This window comes from Plodia interpunctella, chromosome 30, assembly GCF_027563975.2.
Source record: "Plodia interpunctella isolate USDA-ARS_2022_Savannah chromosome 30, ilPloInte3.2, whole genome shotgun sequence".
NCBI lineage: Eukaryota > Metazoa > Arthropoda > Insecta > Lepidoptera > Pyralidae > Plodia > Plodia interpunctella.
In genome coordinates, this window is record NC_071323.1 from 615,376 (window position 1) to 635,267 (window position 19,892).

The 19,892-nt window shown below is 38.7% G+C and overlaps 2 protein-coding genes across 6 annotated transcripts in view; one reads left to right on the forward strand and one right to left on the reverse strand.

Moving 5' to 3' along the window:
- The window catches only part of LOC128682614 (golgin subfamily A member 6-like protein 22), a 163,722-nt gene that overhangs the window by 56,838 nt on the left and 86,992 nt on the right, over positions 1–19,892 (forward strand). The window contains exon 16 of one of the 2 annotated variants that reach the window (XM_053767464.2): positions 11,681–11,969. The exons of the other annotated variant lie outside the window; for it this stretch is intronic. The gene's annotated coding sequence lies outside the window, so the exon portion shown is untranslated. Of the gene's footprint in view, positions 1–11,680; positions 11,970–19,892 lie in introns of those variants that run through there. 2 annotated transcript variants of the gene reach the window in all.
- LOC128682616 (keratin-associated protein 16-1-like) lies at positions 433–19,770 on the reverse strand. 4 transcript variants are annotated; one of them, XM_053767468.1, is made up of 3 exons: positions 19,476–19,770; positions 14,583–14,707; positions 433–2,286 (listed from the first exon to the last, which is right to left on the reverse strand). In XM_053767468.1, exon 3 carries the CDS (start codon positions 2,225–2,227, stop codon positions 539–541), a length of 1,689 nt encoding a protein of 562 aa, XP_053623443.1. In that variant the 5' UTR covers positions 2,228–2,286; positions 14,583–14,707; positions 19,476–19,770; the 3' UTR covers positions 433–538. The 4 variants fall into 4 exon arrangements, with proteins under 4 accessions (XP_053623443.1, XP_053623446.1, XP_053623444.1 ...); XM_053767471.2 differs by lacking the exon at positions 19,476–19,770 and adding an exon at positions 16,309–16,474; XM_053767469.2 differs by lacking the exon at positions 19,476–19,770 and adding an exon at positions 16,233–16,474.

The following is a 19,892-nucleotide window of genomic DNA, read 5'->3' on the forward strand; positions in this document are numbered from 1 at the left end:
AACGATACTATATTTTATAACAAATACATATATAAATAAACATTCAAGACCCGGGCCAATCAAAAAATATTATTTTCCATCCTGTATGTGTTTCCAAATATTATGTTTAAAAGCTTTTAGACACACAATCCAATGGATGTGGATTATAATTTAGAACAATACCAACAAAAGCTTGTAATTTATCAATAATTTTATTGTAATCTGTTTTGTGTGTCAATAAATAAATAAATAGGTAAATAAAGACGAAAATCAGCGCAATTTCTTCCCCATTTTGTTAAAAATATAAGTGTTACATCAATTTGTGCCAACCACACAGGTTATGTACGTTGACTCCTGGCTTCGCGGCATCGTGGCCCCAGACCCGGAATATGCAGAGTAGAGATAAATAGGATAGCCCAATATGGGGACGAAATGTAAATAAAACACACAAAAAAGTGTTCAATTACTTTATTTCAAAAGATTGAAATTTCACTTATGACTACATTGTGGTTGTTATCCAAAACTACTACTGCGCCCAAAATAACGACGCCATTTTGTTTTACGAAAAGGCATCTTTATTTTTGACGACGGGAATATAGTGTGGTTTGCGCACATTGCGAATTTTTGTCGTGTGGTTTCTAGTGTTCTTGAGATCTAACGAAATACTTTTAGCGCTAATTAATGTTGAGAAACACGTGGCGCTTGCTCTGGCGCCAACTGAAGCGTTGGGCATAGGAATAGGCGGCAATGGTTTGATTTTGTTGTATGGAAAACCTTTTATGATATTCGGATTGCTGTAAATTGGGGTTGTGTTTGGGGCCTTAGCTGGCTTCTCGTCTTCGGTCTTTAGCTTGTTGTCTTGTGCTCTGGCGGCTAGACTGGCTTTGCAGAAGCAATCGACTGCATCAATATTTGCCTTTTTGGCTGTGGTGGCAGCGGCAGGCACAGCGCAGGAAGGCGGTGGCGCCAGTTTGCTAGGGTCTATTGGGCCGTCAGGGCTGACTGGTCCGCATGGGATCGGGCCGCAGGGGCAGTTCGTACAAGGGCCGAAGAACGGGCAGCCGCCGCACGGGACACAGCCGCAGGGACCACAAGGCCCACAGCAGCATGGGCCACAGCCGAACGGCGGAACGCATCCGCATGGCCCGCAAGGGCCGCAACATGGCCCACACGGCCCACAGGGTCCACAACATGGCCCGCAGGGACCACACGGACCTATTCCGCAAGGGCCACACGGCCCACCAGGGTTAGGAGGATTCGGACCACACGGGCCACCAGGCGATACGGGCCCGCAGCACGGAGTTGGCGCAGTTTTAACGTGGTAAGGCCCACAGAACCAAGTGCCATACGGATAGTAGTAATAACCGGTCATATTTTGGAGACACTTCGCTGGCACATTGCACGGGGGAGGAAGACAGCTGCCGCCCAGGCACGGGCACGGCGACTGGCCCGGGGCGCCGCACGGGCACGGACACGGGCAGCCGCACACATTGCACATTTGCGCAATGGGATCCGCGAACGTCTTTGGACTGTTCAGTGGGTTGCAGCTTACTGCTGGACAATATAGTGGCTGGCAGATAGAAGCTGGATTGAAGGGGTTCATAGCAGCCCCAACGTGAAGTGCACCTTCCCAATTAGGGTGGCACGGGGCGCTAAAATTACAAGGGTTGTTGTTCTCCTGTGGATGCCACGCAGCAGCTGCATGAGATAACGGATTGTGAAAAGGCTGACAACAAATAGGCATGCACGCCATAGCAGCGTGCTCAAACTGGGGATTAATTCCGTTCTCGCCTTTTCTCGTTACATTGGAGCCATTATTCTCACTAATCGCTGCTTTGGAACCATCTTCCTTACTAACTGTGTCGACGCCATCACTCTTACTGCTCGCTGCGTTTGAGCTCCTCTCCCTAGTCGCCACCAATGCGGCATCATTTTTCGGTATCGTTCTCTGTATATTTTTATTGCAATTCGTCGAGAATGCCTTGGGTTTGTCCATAGATGACAGGTTACATGCGGGCCTGTTATTGGTGGGACACACGTGACCTTGCCCACAACCCAGATTCTGGCAATAGTTTATATATTTGCTGCAATCGATGTTTGAAGTTGATTGTGACTTCGGCAGGTTCTCCACGATGTCCAGCTGCAGGTCTAGATAAGCGAACGCAGGGCACGACATGCTCTTGTATAAATTGTAAGTTTTCCTAAATGTGCCTGGTTTATCTAACAATGGTTCTGCCACTTTCACCATGGGGATGTCAAGAATTCCTTTGATATGTTCTTTTATGCCCCGTTTCGTGGCGACGCTGGCTGAAAGGAAGGAAAAGGATTGCATTATTGCATTATTGTTTGCTCATGAAAATGTATTTGTTATAAGTATAATCCGACTCTATTTCCGATTTAATCAGACTTTACGCGCGGCTTCGCCCGCGTTAATTTTCCGGAATGAAAACAAACTACATGTATGCAAAAAGGTGACAAACAAACAAACTTACTTTCGTATTTATAATATTAGTTCGGATTAGGATCTTCATTTAATAGTTATAACTACGGAATGACAACTAACTTGGTCCGGTTGCAAAGGAATTATATATATATACCAGTTCCCTCTGGCTAAGCTCAACCAGACACCATAGTGCACAAACCTGGTTACTGACCGGGGGTCAAAAGCTCAGTATGATGCGTTTCATTGTCCGTTGGTAGACCTTGAGTCTAAGTGTTCGCAGAATTAATAGGGTGAGAAACATAGATTTACGTGCCAAAACCCGGATCATTAACGTGGGCGCCAAGACAGCGAGGCTCAAGTGGAATTGGGTGGGGCATGTTTGTCGAATGCCGCCAGGGAGATGGGCACAAATCACCACAAATTGGGCTCCCGAAGGGCGCATACATCGAAGTAGACCACAAATTAGACGGCGGGATGATTTAGACTAGTTTCGGCGTGGTTGGCAACAAATGGCTCAGAATAGACACCTTTTGAAGACAGAAGGGGAGGCCGCTTTGACCGCTAAGTGTGTCTGTGTGTTTGTCGGTACATGTCACCGTAGCTCATCAACGGGTGAACCGATTTGGATGCGTTTTTGTTTTATTTTACAGATTTTTTTTATGCGGTGGTTCTTAAGACATGTTTGATAAGACAAAATCTGTTCAGCTGTTCACAAGTTGTAGCGAAATGAATATTGAAAGTCAAACAACAAATAACTTGTTGTATTGGCTTAGATATCGTGATGTGTGAATTGTGTTTTCGCTTTTATAAATATAGGTACATATCTATTCTGATAAATAATCATTTATGTGTTAGTATACCTACATATTATGATATCGTACGAAGTTTACCACAACGCACACTCACGTGTGATAGCGCGGCCTCTTAACGCAGTGTTGCCAGATAACAATTATAAATTCCCCCCCAAATCCTTCCCGGAATACCCGCAAAAATTCGCTATTTTAATAAAAAAAAACCCCCACTATTTTAAAATTATATTTATTAGGGAGGAAGTAGGATTTAATTTTTAATTTAGCACACGAAAAACGGCAATGGCACACAGTTGGCGGTAAAAACCGTGTTTGTCCTGCCAAACGAAATGAAACGAATGATTCACAATTTCAGCGCCACTCGGCTGGCATCGTACAGAGTCCGGACCCGTGCTTCACCAAAGTTCTACATAACAACACATGTATCGCCATAGAAGGAATTCATGAAGGGTAATGTATGAAACTCTACGGCGGCGCGGTAATAGTCACGAGTTTGCAATGAATTTGATTGATGTTGATTTTACACCGTTGTGCGAGTGTTGTATTAAGTGTGTGTGAGTCAACAATACAACAATAACATGTCGACTTCGGTGGCGCAGTGGTAAAGTGCTTGTCTCTGAACCGAGAGGTCCCGGGTCGGGTCATGATGGCAAACGTTGTCTCGAACTTACTTTGGGGCTAGCTCAATCTGTGTAATTTGTCTTAATATATTTATTATTATTTATTCTATTATTATTAAGCAATTAAATGGCGTTCAGACAATTTTCTTTTTCATTAATATTTAAATCATTAATATTAAAATCCCTATGCCCATTGTATTCCCCCCGCATAACCCCCCAAAAGATTTTTCCCTTCAAAATTCCCCCCGAAGTCTGAAAATACCACAAATTTGGGGGGAATCCCCACCCATCTGACATCACTGCTAAACGATCAATTATATTGTGCAATACGAATGAACTGAAATCTGGCCCGATTGGTGGGTGAATAAGGTTGATAATTGACAAGAAAAGAGTATTTTTCAATTTGGTCAAGTACTTTGTCTTTGTCATATCGCGCAATATAATTGACCGTCTGGGAGGTAAGTGGGTTATTTAAATTAAAATATTAGCCTCATAAACAAGTGAAAACATTACAATAAAATTTGTTTTGTCCCTTTGTGTCAATTTCAAATATTAAGGTAAAGTATTCCGTGCTATTATCAAAATGTGAAGAAAAAGTCTCAATTCAAATGAAATTATAAAGCACTTCCGAAGCTTTTCAATGTACGATTTTTTTTATATACAAATCTATAACTAGACGATTATATTCTGCAAAAGTTTTTTTTTAAATAACTTCCAATATTTTAAAAATAATATTGTTTCTAAAGAATGCTCCTATTCCGTGGTTAAAATTCTAATTACGTGGATTTTCGTCCCTAATTATGTGGTACAAAATTATAGGAAACAGAAACCATATACAGCGCGTGCAAAATATATACTATTTATATATTTTTTTTGCATTTTTTTTGTCAAGTGTTGAGCTCCGGGGAGGTATTAAATATGTTTAATAAAAAATATATATATTAATTAATATTTTCTAGTTATACATTGTGAAAAAACACATGTATCAATGAATAAGTTTAAATATTGGTGTTACGTCACTCAATTAACGACCTAGACGACCTCGGTGGCGCAGTGGTAAAGTTCTTGCCTCTGAACCGAGAGGTCCCGGGTTCGATGCCCGGTCGGGTCATGATGGAAAATGATCTTTTTCTGATTGGCCCGGGTCTTGGATGTTTATCTATATATGTATTTGTTATAAAATATAGTATCGTTGAGTTAGTATCCCATAACACAAGTCTCGAACTTACTTTGGGGCTAGCTCAATCTGTGCGATTTGTCCTAATATATTTATATTTTATTTATATTTATTAAGCTTAGACTACTAAGCAGAATTCGATGAAATTTCATACATACGTTTGATGAGATAAAAAATAAACCACCTAATATACTCATAGGGACAGACAGTTTAAAGTACTTGTAGGATCTTGTCTGAGTATATATTTATAAATAATTATACTCGGTATTTGACAAAGATTATTTTATTTAAGGGCTGGTAAATTACGAGCAATACATTTCAAAATCCAACAGCCAAGAATCGTCCATGACAGCATTTGTTTTTAAAGAAAAGAAACATCGCGCAGGCGCGAGCTCGTCGTCACAGCGCATGCGCGTAGACAGCACTCCCCGGGTTGAAGATCATCTGAATGAAGGTCTCAAGGACCTGATAAGCATATGAAGCTTCAAAGTTACATCAGGTCATCATCTAGAGGAAGAGCACATAGGTTATTCCAGCCTCTTCTTATAGTCCCTTTCATGGTTTTTACTTCGGCGACACGGTTAATACCATCCGCTCCAGGATAGACTTGAATGACACGACCGAGAGACCAGAGCAGAGGCGGCGTTGACTTGTCTTTGATCAAAACAAGCGAGTTCATCTCGATATCATTCTTAGTTTGTTTCCATTTTGTCTTCTGTTGAAGAGTGCAGATATATTCATTGGTAAATCTATTCCAAAAATGTTGTTTTATAGCTTCGACTCGCTTATGACGCTGCAGCAATGTGATATTCACGTTGTCGGCGATTTGTGGATATGGCACGGAAGTCAGAGTTCGTCCAATCAAAAAATGTGAAGGAGTCAGGATAGAAAAGTCATTAGTTTCTGAGGAAAGAGGGATTAAAGGCCGCGAGTTTAATATCGCTTCGACTTGAGTGAGACAAGTTGACATTTCTTCATAGGTTAAATGAGTTAAATTCAGTATTCGACGTAAATGATGCTTCGTCGATCGGACAGCAGCTTCAGCCATCCCATTGAAATGAGGGGAATATGCAGGTGTAAAAAAGAAAGTAATACCTTCATCGGCTAAATCCTCAGTAAGGTTACGTTGAGAAAGAAAACTTTCTAGTTCATTGCATGCGCCTACGAAATTGGTCCCATTATCTGAGGTTATCGTTTTGGGTTTGCCGCGACGACTAATAAAACGGCGCAAAGCAGCTAAATAAGAATCTTTAGTCAGGTCCGTGACGAGCTCCAAGTGAACTGCCTTCACTGCTAAGCATACAAAAATACACAGGTATGATTTAATTAACTTGCAACCACGACCTTTTCGATCGGCTATCAAAATTGGCCCGGCATAGTCAACTGCACAGTGAAGAAAAGGAAATTCTAATTTGGTTCTAGACACAGGTAATTGGCCCATGATGGGCTGTAAAGTTTGACTTTTGTGCCTAAAACATGTGACGCATTTTTTAACGATAAACCTAGCCAGATTCCTACCACCTAGAGCCCAGTATGACTGCCTTATGTCCGAAAGTAAAAGTTGCGGACCTGCATGTAAGAGCTTTAAATGTTGTCTACGAAAGATTAATTTAGTTAAATAATGTTTACAGCATACAAGAATCGGGTGCTTTTGGTCATATGAGTAAGGAGATTTGTCAAGCCTTCCTCCTACTCTAATTAAATTGTCTGAATGAATAAACGGGGTCAAAGACAATAGTCTATTTTTAGATGGTAACTTGCCGTTATTTTTTAAGATTTTATATTCTTCAGGAAACATTTCAACCTGACCCTGCCTAAGAATAATAAATAAAGATTCACGTATTTCATCTGAAGTTAAACACTCTTTGCATTTATTATTTTTATTTTTACAATTTTTTATAAACCGCTGTATGTAAGCGAGAGTATGAATAAGACGAGTGAGATTTGAATGTTTGTGTATAAGTGAAGACACAATATTCGTATTCTCTATATCAGAATTGGACTCCTGACTTAGATGACAGACTACGTCTGGTAGATCTCGTGTCTCACTTGAGTTAGGTATTTTTGGCCATAACTCCTCATTACAGGTTAAAAACTGGGGGCCAAACCACCACAGTGACAAATTGCTGACAAGATCAGCCTTCACCCCGCGAGAAACGAGATCCGCGGGATTATCGAGGGAAGGCACGTAGCTCCAGGTGCAGTTCACACTATTTTCATTAATTTCGTTCACGCGATTGCGAACAAAAGGTTTTAAACGATGTACAGGGGTTTTTAGCCACCCTAATACGATGGTGGAATCACACCAGTATCTGCAACTAACCTCTAACGTTATAGAATTCCTAACTTTAGCGCATAACCTTGTTGCTAAGAGAGCTGCACAAAGCTCAAGGCGAGGCATCGTTGTTGGTTTCATTGGTGCTACTTTATTTTTGGATGCAATCAAGTTAACATATACAACACCATCTTTAGTTATAGAACGAGCGTAAATACACGACCCGTAAGCACGCTCAGAGGCGTCAGAAAAAATGTGTAATTCTACCTTACAGAAATCATCTTGCAGTACCCATCTAGGAATTTTAATATTATTTAAAAAAGTTAACTGTCTCGAGAATGAAGTCCATTGTCCTTTTATATTTTCTGGTACTTCATCATCCCAACCTAACTTTAATGACCATATTTGTTGCAATATTATTTTTGCTTCTACCACTGCTAGGCCCACGAGCCCTAGGGGATCAAAAATTTGACTTATTACTGAAAGAATATTTCTTTTAGTGATTTTATATTTATTTTCAATTTTTATTGAAAACGACAACGTATCACACTTAGGGCTCCAAATTAAACCTAAGGTTTTTGATGGAGTATTAGAATATTCAGATATATCTAAAAAAATATTTGAACTTGTTTCCTCTGACAACAATTGGTTTAATATTTCTTGACTATTTGATTTAAATTTTCTTAAATTAAATTTTGCTGACGATAATACATTAATTACTGCCTTCGTCTGTTTTACGACGTCCTCTTCAGTAAACCCTCCACTGAGATAATCGTCAACGTAAAAATCCCTTTTTATAGAATTTTTTACAAGTACATCATCAACAGTTTCAGACAGAGAAGAAAGGCACTTGGTCGCTAAATACGGGGAGGATGCAACTCCGTATGTAACAGTATTTAAAGTATATGTCTTAAGAGGTTGGGACGGGTCTGATCTAAATATTATTTGTTGTAACGAGCGCTGAGAAGGGTTAACATCTATAGCCCTATACATTTTCTCAATATCACCCGAAATCACATATTTATGTTGACGAAACCTTATAAGTATAGACACAAGGTCGTCTTGGACAGTAGGCCCTATCATTTGGATGTCATTGAGAGACAGCCCTGTTGTAGTAACTGCAGAAGCGTCAAATACCGTACGTAGTTTAGTAGTGGTACTTGATTCCCTAATTACACCGTGATGCGGTAGGTAATAATTTACAATACTACTATCACGTAAAGACAATGTATTTTCAGTCATATGACCGAGTTCTTCGTATTCACGCAAGAACTCCAAGTATTTATTTTTAAAACCAGGATCTCTACTGAACTTTCTTTCGAGAGAAAGGAAACGGATCTTAGCCATCACGTAAGAATCTCCTAATTCGTGAGGATCCTTTTTTAAGGGCATAGTCACAACGAAACGGCCTTCTTCATTACGGTAAGTATCTAACTTAAATTTATTTTCACAGGCACGTTCTTCAGTCGTAAATGCATATTTAGGCGAAATCGAATCTAATTCCCAAAATTGAGTTATACTATCATCTTGATTTATGAAATTACACTGGTATGATTTAGTTTTGGCACGTGCTACATAACCTGAAACTAACCAACCTAATTTTGTTTCGTATAACTTTGGCATATTTTTACCCAAATCAATAGAATTGTTGCACATGACGTTCCAGAATACCTCTGCACCTACCAGTATGTCTACAGCGGCGGGAATATTAAATGAAGGGTCAGCCAACTGTACACCTGAAGGTATGAGAATGCTATCTATGTTTACAAGTTTGGACGGCAGTGCTTTTGTAATTTCGGGCAAAATAAGACAATTTATATCGGTTTTATAATCACTATGTAAGGACTCAATAGTAAGCTGACACGAGTATGTAGTTTTACACGTTTGATTACAGATACCTGATACCGTGGAGCGTACACCTCGCCTCGACAATCCCAGCTTACCGCATAATTCGCTGGTGACAAAATTTGCTGTACTCCCGTTATCTAAGAGGAGGCGAACAGTGTGTACGTCGCCCTTGTTATTTCGCACCCGCACGAGTGCTGTTGATAAAAGTACATGCGGAGAAGTATTATATGTAGTGTTAGCCGACAGAACGATAGAGTCTGTCAATTTGTCAGAACCTGACTGAGCAATGTCCGTTGTCAACGCGACAGTCTCTTGCATAGGCATAGATGAAGTTGAAGTTTCATCATGCTTGTGTAAATGTAATAATGTACTATGTTTGTACCTACAATAACGGCAGTATGAAAGTCTGCATTTTACATGAGAATGGCCTGGGCGTAAACAATTTAAACAAACCTTCAAATCTCTTGCCTTCGAAATACGGTTTTCTATGGACAACTCCCTAAACTTATCACAATGATATAATAAATGACCAGATTTACACATAGGACATAAGTTCTCTTTGCGTGTATTAACTTTATCTGAACCACTGGATACATTTAAGAAAGATTTATTTTTCGACGTGTCAGGGCATTGTCCTTTGTACATTTTATTATTTTCCTCCAAGGATTCTAGCAGGTCTGCCCTGTTTCGTACAAATGTACAAAATATTTCGAGTGTAGGCGGTTCAGACAAGGTATTCCTGTATTCCTCCCATTTCCTAAGAGTGGTGGAATCTAGTTTCGTAACCATCATGTGAACTATAAGAGTATCCCAGTGCTGGGTAGGTTGCTTCAAAATAGTGAGAGCCCTAATATTTTTATAAGTAACATCAATCAAATAACGCAGTGACTTGCTCGACTCTTTCGTTATTGACCCTATATTAAATAATGCTTGTACATGGTTATTCACCAATAGCCTAGAATTATCATAGCGCGCACACAATAACTCCCAAGCGGTTATATAATTCTCACTTGTGAAGTCAATATTTCGTATAATTATAGCGGCGCTTCCTACTAAAGAAGCTCGCAAATAATGAAATTTACTAATATCATCCAAATCTTTATTAGTATGTATTAAAGAACTAAACGTATCTCTAAATTCGAGCCAATTCTGATAAGCACCATCAAATTTAGGAATATTAATTTTCGGCAATTGAAACCTCGTGTTATGGTTGCAAGTCCCACCTGTTTTGGCGTCGCCGAAGCTCGACACGGAACCTGACCCGCCTCGACGCACTCCAGCGCCGGCTGTGTCGAGCAAGGTGCGGGCGGCCGCGGTCAGTTGGTAGTACTGAGCCTCAAACTTCTCTCGAGCTGCGTACTGCTCCTCAGGGGATTCAGAGAGCGATTCGATCTCAGTCTGCAAATCATCGAATTCCTGGATAATGCTTTCGACACGCGTAAGGCGTAATCGAAGCTCATTGGCATGGACTTCGCTTAGCTCCTTATAGCCTTTAGCTGAATCAAAATATGTTGCGAAATGAGTTAGCTTAGCTTTTATGCTTCCTCTCTTTTTAATAAGTTTGGCAATATTCTCACTAGCTGTTTGCGCCATCATTAAATAAAAAATAATTTATATTTAAAATAATTAAATTTTGTGAAGCAGAGCAAACAAAGCTGCAAAACTGATAACATGCGATTATGTACCAGGTAATACAGCGCAAACAAAGAAATAGACGTTTTGAAATATGTGAGAGAAACAAGAAATTGAAAAGAAAAATGTGTTGGAATTAATGGAAAATGTAAGAATTTATTTGGGCAAATCGAAATGATGAATTGGAACGAACTCACAGGAGGTGCTCTCGTAGCCGGTGGAATATCACGCCTTTTATTTTCAGAATCTTTTTTGATCTGCCGCCATTGCCATCAAACGCCGTCGCGTAGATATCCATAAATTTTCATTGTTCGTCCATTCGATTGCCTTGCTCGCTTTTCCGCGAAGGACCAAACTGTAGGATCTTGTCTGAGTATATATTTATAAATAATTATACTCGGTATTTGACAAAGATTATTTTATTTAAGGGCTGGTAAATTACGAGCAATACATTTCAAAATCCAACAGCCAAGAATCGTCCATGACAGCATTTGTTTTTAAAGAAAAGAAACATCGCGCAGGCGCGAGCTCGTCGTCACAGCGCATGCGCGTAGACAGTACTTTTGAAATAATCCTTATCCTTACTTATAATACTAATATAAAACTAAGTCCTCTGCCATGTGTGTCTGTCTGTTCGCGATATACTCAACTAAGTACCTTCTTACTTCCCTCGAGGACTGTTTTCCACAGTTAGGCTTCTTGTCTGGGACCTTTCTGCGTCAACTAAGTACCTACTGCACATTTTTATGCAGTTTTCAACAATAGACATTGAGGAAGGTATCGGTTTATAACTTATTATGTTTTTATTGCCCGAGCGAAGCCGGGCGTGGCACCTAGCTTAGTGTAATAAGACAGTCCGCGCAACAAAAATCACAAACAATTATTATATTTTTACAGATTCCTGTGAACAATGTCATATATAAGTTATAATTACAAAATTGAACAATCACTTTCTGTTGCGACTCATACATTCAAATGGGAAATCATCAGTTTCAAAGACGTCTTGTTGAACACCAACATAAGTGAATTTCGCACCAATATGCCTTCTATAAACTCGCGTCCTCAACTTAAAATGGCACGAGAAGAAAATGACATTGCAGTCTCCTTCATATTCCCTACTAGAGTTAGACTGACGTATAACACGAAAGTAGGCAAAAATCAATTTTTATTGGACCATAATGTCACCATTGAAGCAAACGTTTGGCACTGTTTCCTGAAATTTAACAAAATTGACATAATAAATAACTCACCACAATATTTTAATGTAAGAAACAATAAATACTCCGATAATTTAGAGCTATGTATAACGCTCAAAATAAAACTAGAGGATGCCAAATCAGAGAAATACGATGAATTTAAATGTAGTTTTGAGAATGCCTTGAAAACGGGTCTATTTTCTGATGCAATACTGAAATCAGTTGATGGAAAGGAATACAAAGTACATAAGGTAATATTGGGTTGTAGGAGTGCAGTTTTTAAAGCACACTTTGAGCATGACACAACTGAAAGCCGTACAAATATTGTGAAGGTACCATTTGAATCAGAAGTTATAGAAGAAGTATTGTATTATATATATAGCAATGAAGTCTCACGAGTGGAGGACATAGCAGGAAAAATGTTAGCAGCAGCAGATTTTTATCAACTAAATGACCTGAAGAGTTTCTGTGCAAATGAATTGAGCAAGCAGTTGAGCATAGAAAATGTGTTGGATACTCTTGAATTAGCAGAATTATACGGCGAGGATTCTTTGAAAGAATCTGCTTTAAATTTCATTGAAGATGGCAATTTAAAATTTATTATACAAACCCATTCTTGGAAGAATATCAAATCTGTGGAACTTATGAAGTCTATTTGTGAACATATATCTCCGAAAGCAGATAAAAACATTGTATATGTTAATGAGGTAAAATCGCTCCGAAACTACTTTTAAAAAGCTTTCCATCCTTGCGAGTTTGCGAACAAATGGGTAGAATTATAAACCTGAGACCATTCGATCACAAGCAGACACATCGAAACCACTAGATCGCCGTTCAAACGGCAATGATTAAAAAGATTAAGTCGCCAATCGACACAATAATACGAGACATCGGCGAACAAAGATAAGTTAATCTGCATTGATAAGAACGGCTTTATTTTTATTACATTTGTTTTTATTTGTATTGTACTGTAGGTACTATGTAATGTAACTAATTCATGGAATAAAGTATTTAATCAATGTTGAATGTTATGATTTTGATTTTGCGCATGCGTGCACATTACCGAGACGAGATTCTAATTATCATTTATGCTTTTCCAAGTGTTTCCATTAGCAGTTGGAAACCTAATACAAATATATATTTTTTAGAATAGGCAGATGTTAGAAATGACATTATTATACGAAAATATTCTATAAATATATATATACTCGTATACTCGTTAGCGAGCGTTACAGTTAATGAAAGTCTATAAATGGCTGTTTCTAATCAAAAACAGGACTAATATAGCACATTTTTGGGCAATTCATGAAACCAAAACGAAAAATATGACTGTTATAATATAGTCGACTATTGATTACGTCTGATGACGAAAATCTTTATTTGTTTATTCTTTCCTTGTTATTTGTTTCTGCGTCATTCTATGAGATTCTATTTACTCGTAAATATTTTTAGTTTTTAATTCATCATTGATTCATTCAACATTGTAATCAATCAATCTATCTATGGACAAACGTCTGAAAATATTTTTTTTATTTCATTTTTATATCGGATTCATCATCATCATCATCAAGGGGTGCCATCTTCGAGCTGAAGTTTGAGAGGTCAGCATACGGAAGCCCTCGCGGCTTTGGGCCGCTATTTTCAGTTGGTCGTATCTAAGTCCGGTCCAATCCTTTATATCATCAAACCAATTTCGTAACCATATTTCGGATTTTAAATAAAGCTAAACCAACATTTTTAGAATTTGTGACCGCTGTGTTTTAGTCTACTTTTTAAATACTAGGTATTGCTTTTTTCATAATATTAAAATGGACCAATGTAACGTCATACTAATTCCCCAACTATTGGGAGATTTTAAATTTCTAATAATGGCAACACCTGTCCATAAGTCAAATGTTATGTTTGTAACAACATATTTTGCCTATAACCTATCAACATGTAGGTACAATCATAAAACTAAGTGGGTTATTGTCTGTACATGAGATATTAAAGAAAAATTATTTTGAAGTTCTTTGTGGGCTTGATAAAAGCCAAAACAATTGTTTTTAGAATTGTTGTATGTCTGTATGTTTGAATTGTTGTGTGTCACTGTCAAAAATCACTAGATGGAATTTTCTGGGGTTTTTACAGCTGAATAGCGGAAGGTCTTACTTAAAATCTGATATAGGTTAATCTTTTGACGACCTCGGTGGCGCAGTGGTAAAGTTCTTGCCACTGAACCGAGAGGTCCCGGGTTCGATCCCCGGTCGGGTCATGATGGAAAATGATATTTTTCTGATTGGCCCGGGTCTTGGATGTTTATCTATATATGTATATGTTATAAAAATATAGTATCGTTGAGTTAGTATCCCATAACACAAGTCTCGAACTTACTTTGGGGCTAGCTCAATCTGTGTGATTTGTCCTAATATATTTATTTATTTATTTATTTATAGGTTTCATCGCGATACGTTGCTTAGAATCCGAGATATCTATAACAATAAGTTACGAGCGGACGCGCGAAATAAACGTTGGCGAAGGCTAGTTAATCAAATTTAAGAAACAGGTTATTGTAGATGAGTATTTTCCCTTCTACTCTTGTTTCTTGTCATAAGTATATTTGCCTAATAATTAAACCAGCCCTGGCTAAGTGAAGATATAGATTAGTATAGCTTCTGTGTAGTTGAAGTCTTCGTTCGCCGGCATTTCGTTAATTCCTGGACCTGGCTGGCGTCTCATCTTGGCCAATCTGAAATAAAAAGGAGCGCTATATTTGAAAGTATGACATATGTCGCATTTGTCATGTAAACACCAGTGATAAATAAAATTATAGCGGGACATTGTGTTTCGTTCTACGTAAAAAATAACAGACGCGCAACGTTCGGTATAGACTGCAGTTGGAACGCAAAACACGTCGCCGAATGAGAAATCATTCGACTCGATTCGAGTCACACTTTCAAATACAATAACGCTCCAAAATGGATACCTACTATCATTAACAGCTAATCCTAACAAAAACTGAGCTTTAGACTAATAAAATTTTCGACGGCTTTTGAACGGAATCGCAAATATTCTATAATAATATTAATTTTTATTTGTAGTCCTACCGCATTGTCCTACCGGTAGGACTAATGTACTACCTATATCCATAGTCCTACCGCTTTGTCCTACTGCTAAGACTAATGCACTACTTGTGTCCATAGTCCTACCGCTTTGCCAATTAATAATATTAATATTAATCAATTTTTATTTGTAGCCCTACCACATTGTCCTACTGGTAAGACCAATGTACTACCGTGTCACTGTAATCCTACTTTATGTACACGAAATACCACTTCACTAAAATTATTAAGTACTTACTAATAAAAACAAAACACAATTCATACAAAAACACTACAGGTACATACGTGTGTAAGACAAAATTACGTTGATTGAAAAGCGAGTGATTTAGTCCTCTATCCATACTGATCCATGCATAATCCTTATCATTACATGTTATAAAACAAAGTCCTCCCGCGTCTGTCTGTCCGCGACAAACTCTGCACGGATTTTTATTAGGTTTGGACATAACACCAATGGAAAGTTTGTTTCGTATTACGTACAGTTTATTGTTTTTCAAATTCAAATTCAAAATTCAAATACAAATTCAAAATTCTTTATTCAATTTAGGATGATATACATCACTTATTGACGTCAAAAATTACTTAAACTAAGTCTACTGCCGGCTTCCAAAACGCAGGCGAAGAAGAAGCGGCGCAACAAACTTCACCGCAGCCTTTTCTCCAAACACGTCAATTAACAAATATAGGTCTTATACATATATTAAAAATTAGGAGGAATTTACATCATTATTAAAAATGTCAAAATTTGAATTAATAAATAAAAAAAAAGTTGAATTAGCTTTTTATATATATATATATATAAAGCTAAATGTACAACACGTACATAATAATGTCATAAATCAATTACATAGGTTATGAGGATACTGCACCATGCTTGGGCCAAACATTATTGTCATTCACATAATCGTCAGACTACACACCGAGCGAATCCGGGACGGGCTACTAGTCTTACATTATTATAAAGAGCTAAGCGTTTGTGAATGCATGTAATGAACAGACTCAAAAACTACTAGACCGGTTTTCATGAAATTCGGCACAGACACAAACGAAACCTTAACGAGTAACATTGGTTGACTTTTTTCAGTCAGCCCTTGCAAGCTTAAAGTTTGTCTACGTGTTGTAAAATATATTATTGTTGATCTAGTATCCTACTTGCTCTAGCTCGAGGCTTCGCCCGCGTGATTTTCCACGGTAGCCGGAAATATACATTTTCCGGGATGAAAGGTACCGTATGTTCACATCCGTACTTCAAACAAAATTTCAATAAGATTAGTTGAGTAGATAGAGTGTGAAAAGGTTAACAAACTTGATTTCGCATTTATAATAATTATTAAGTTAGGACCCTACTTATTCTGTTAATCACAAAAAAGTTTAAGCATATTGTATGCTAAAGTACGTTTTATCCAAGAAACTTGTTATGTTGACTGGAATAATTACGAATGACAAATGTCAAAATAATGACATTGAAAACTATACCTATTTGCTTTGTTATAATTTCCACAATGTCCGTGTGCCAATACTTTCCTACATAAATTTATATTTAAAAAATGGTAAGCCCTTCTGGCATAATAGGGACCAACACTGTTTGAATGAGTTTCTTTCGGCATTTCTTCTCAGCGGTGGTCGTTCCGAAATTCTAGTAGTTTGTAGCTTTGGTAAACATCATTTAATTTACAATATGACGTGAAAAAGTGCCTGTGAAGGCCTAATTTCTGAATAAATTATTTGATTTTCATTTTGAATGGGCACGAAATACGTAGCCATCCCTTTCTGGCAAACTGTCATTGTCATATTCATCTACGAGCTAGTGTACAAAATACGGAAGATATGAAGTTGAATGAAAACGGAGTTGAATGTGGTGTTAATAAAGCTCAAGGTTATCAAATTGCTTTAGTTTATTCGTGTTAAGATATAACTTTATTAGGGAAAACTTGTATAAATATGGTTTAATGATTTGTGACTAGTCAAAAAAGCTAAGGGACCTTGCGAATCTGTTTAAGAAGGTAGGTACCTAAATTACGTTTTTGAAAAAGTGCGATGGTTTAACCACAGATTATATAATACCCCAGTTCTTTAGCTTAGTGTAGGTATGTTTTTCAACTTTATGAATAACAGGTGTTTTATCGAATATATGATTATTGCTATGGAGGGTCTACTTCGACATCTGACAAATCCCCCTAGTTAAATCCGGCTGGCCACATTTTAATCTAGTTTCACCCAAATAGGCAAATTTTTCAGTTGAACTACGATCGGTTCATTGTCCAACTGACAATTGGACACTCGAGCAACTGCTGTCAAGCAGTTTGTTGACACACATGAAACACTTGGTGCATGCGAAATAAAGTTTAGCCGGTCAGAAAACCTTCGAAACGAACACGTAGCACGTCAAACGTCAACTAAATCGTGTACACATCATGTAACGTGTGGACGTAATGACGCGCAACGTTTTATCCCATTCACAATCAGCGCAGAGCCGCTGCAAACGGGACAAAATTATTCCAGATCGGATAAAACAGACTTTGGGTCCATAAAATAAAAATATTTAGTTCCTTCTAAGGGTATCCTTTAGATTGAAGGAGACGACTGGACGCGGTGTCTGCTTCTACGAAAATAAAACGTCAATTTAAGTAATAAATTTATTGACTTCAAATATACGTTTAAAAATCTTATGTAAGCTGTTTATAAATGTCACTTAATTCCATCATCAAGGGGCCTTTTTGCCGGCGGCAGCCGCGCAGACTCGCGACGGTACCTTCTTTTCGACTTTCTTCTCTTCTGGTTTAGCAGCTTGGTCGCATGGGCTGGCGCCGCAAGCCTTCTTAGGCTTTGACGGGCACGGGCACGGGCACGGACAGCACGGGCCGCACGGTCCACACGGGCCACAGGGCCCACACGGCCCGCACGGGCCACAGGGGCACGGGCACGGGCAGCGGCACGGCCCGCACGGGCCGCACGGTCCACACGGCCCGCACGGACCACACGGCCCGCATGGTCCACACGGGCACGGGCACGGGCATCGGCAAGGCCCACAGGGACCGCACGGCCCGCAAGGTCCGCACGGACCGCACGGCCCGCACGGACCGCACGGACACGGACAGCACGGACATCCGCACGATGGGCAGCCACTTTTGTCATCTTTCTTCTCAGCGAAGAACCGGAACGAGCCGCGCGCATCGCCCCAGCACAGGGGTTTGTCCAGTACGGACCAACGGCTCGCAACTGAAAGACACCCAAGCTATTAATACTCGAAGAAACCATGCTATTTTGGAAGAACGAGGGTCGAGTATCATAGCGTGGGTATCTCTCAGCCGCGACCACCGTTCTCCGAAATAACACGAGGCAAAATTTGTAGGTCATAGCTGACTACCGCACCGCTCATATACAACAAAATCACGTTCATTGAAGAGCTAATCGTGTACTACTACCACACCGCTTCCGCCCGGCAAGATTGTGGTCATTGAAAAGTGAGCTTTAAAACGTCCAATATAGACATTATTTTACATTAACAAATTAACGGATTGTCAGCTCTCGTCTTGTCAATGTAAATTATGTCTGCAAACCACGACTTAAAACTCACTTAATTGTACGTCAACTTAACGGGTGGGAGCGGTGCAGTCCAAATTATTTTAAAGCGCCCTCTGTGTACACACGTATACTTTACATTGACAGCAAGATGACAGCAAAGTTGTCAATATGTAAAATATGTCTTCTAAGATCCCCTTTTCAATTCCGCGAAAATCTAGTTTAAATGATACGTCATAGATTTAAAAATAAAAATGTCTGCCATCTTGGATTTTATTTCAGTCAAGCAAATCTTGGTAAGTTACTGCAGCGGAGTTTAATTTTATTATTAGCCTATAGTGCGGCTTAGATAGCTATTTTTTTTTTTTGAAATTTGCAATGCAACCAACGAATGTCTAAGTTTTATATTAAATATTGATTTTGAAAATAAAATGACAACTCAGCGAGAATATGGAATAAGGGTCAAATCAACCGCCTAACAGTGTTGCCAGTTGAGAAATTTAAGGCACCATTTCAGTCACATCTACGAAACGGAAGCAATGAAAAAATGTTTTTATAAGTACAAGTAAACGAAACACTTGACGCGACCACAATTTTTGATAACCACCACTGAGTTGTAAACTGGAAACCATTGAAGTATCTTTTAGTCAGATGGAAACTGATAATGTAATCACAGACAGCTGTCAAACTGACAGTTCCATCTTCATTTCAGCACAACAAAATTGAAGATAAATTTTACTATTGATAATACTAAGTATGCAAAATCTGGTACAACTATTGGCTTTACAATTTATATATCAATAAAATACAATTTGGAAAGTAATTACTATCTACCCAATGATTGCACAAATTCTAATAACGTGTAATACTTACATAGGGGTGCTGGATTCTTTTTGGCAGTGGTGGCGAGTGACCGTCCTCTAATGCATTTGATCAAAGATACATTTTTCGGTAGTACAGCCTTCCTCAATACTAAAGCCATTTTTCTTAGGTTTTTTTCCGATTTTTTTTTGTATGCAGTCCGCTTGTAAATTTGTTTTTGTTGATATTGAATTTGTTACTTGAAAATTTTGTCCATTGTAAAAATGTTGTGGAAGTAAGGAAATGTGGCGTCGACGGAATCACAATCGGCTATGATTTCGAAATTTGATTTCGGCGTTCTTCTATTTTTATTCTTCTTTTTATTGAATTGGCCACTTCCAAGGAGTTTCTGCTGTGCTGCTGTGAGCTATAGTTTGGCAGTGTGAGGGCGCCACTTACGTTTACAGCGTAAATGCCGCATAAGCTATC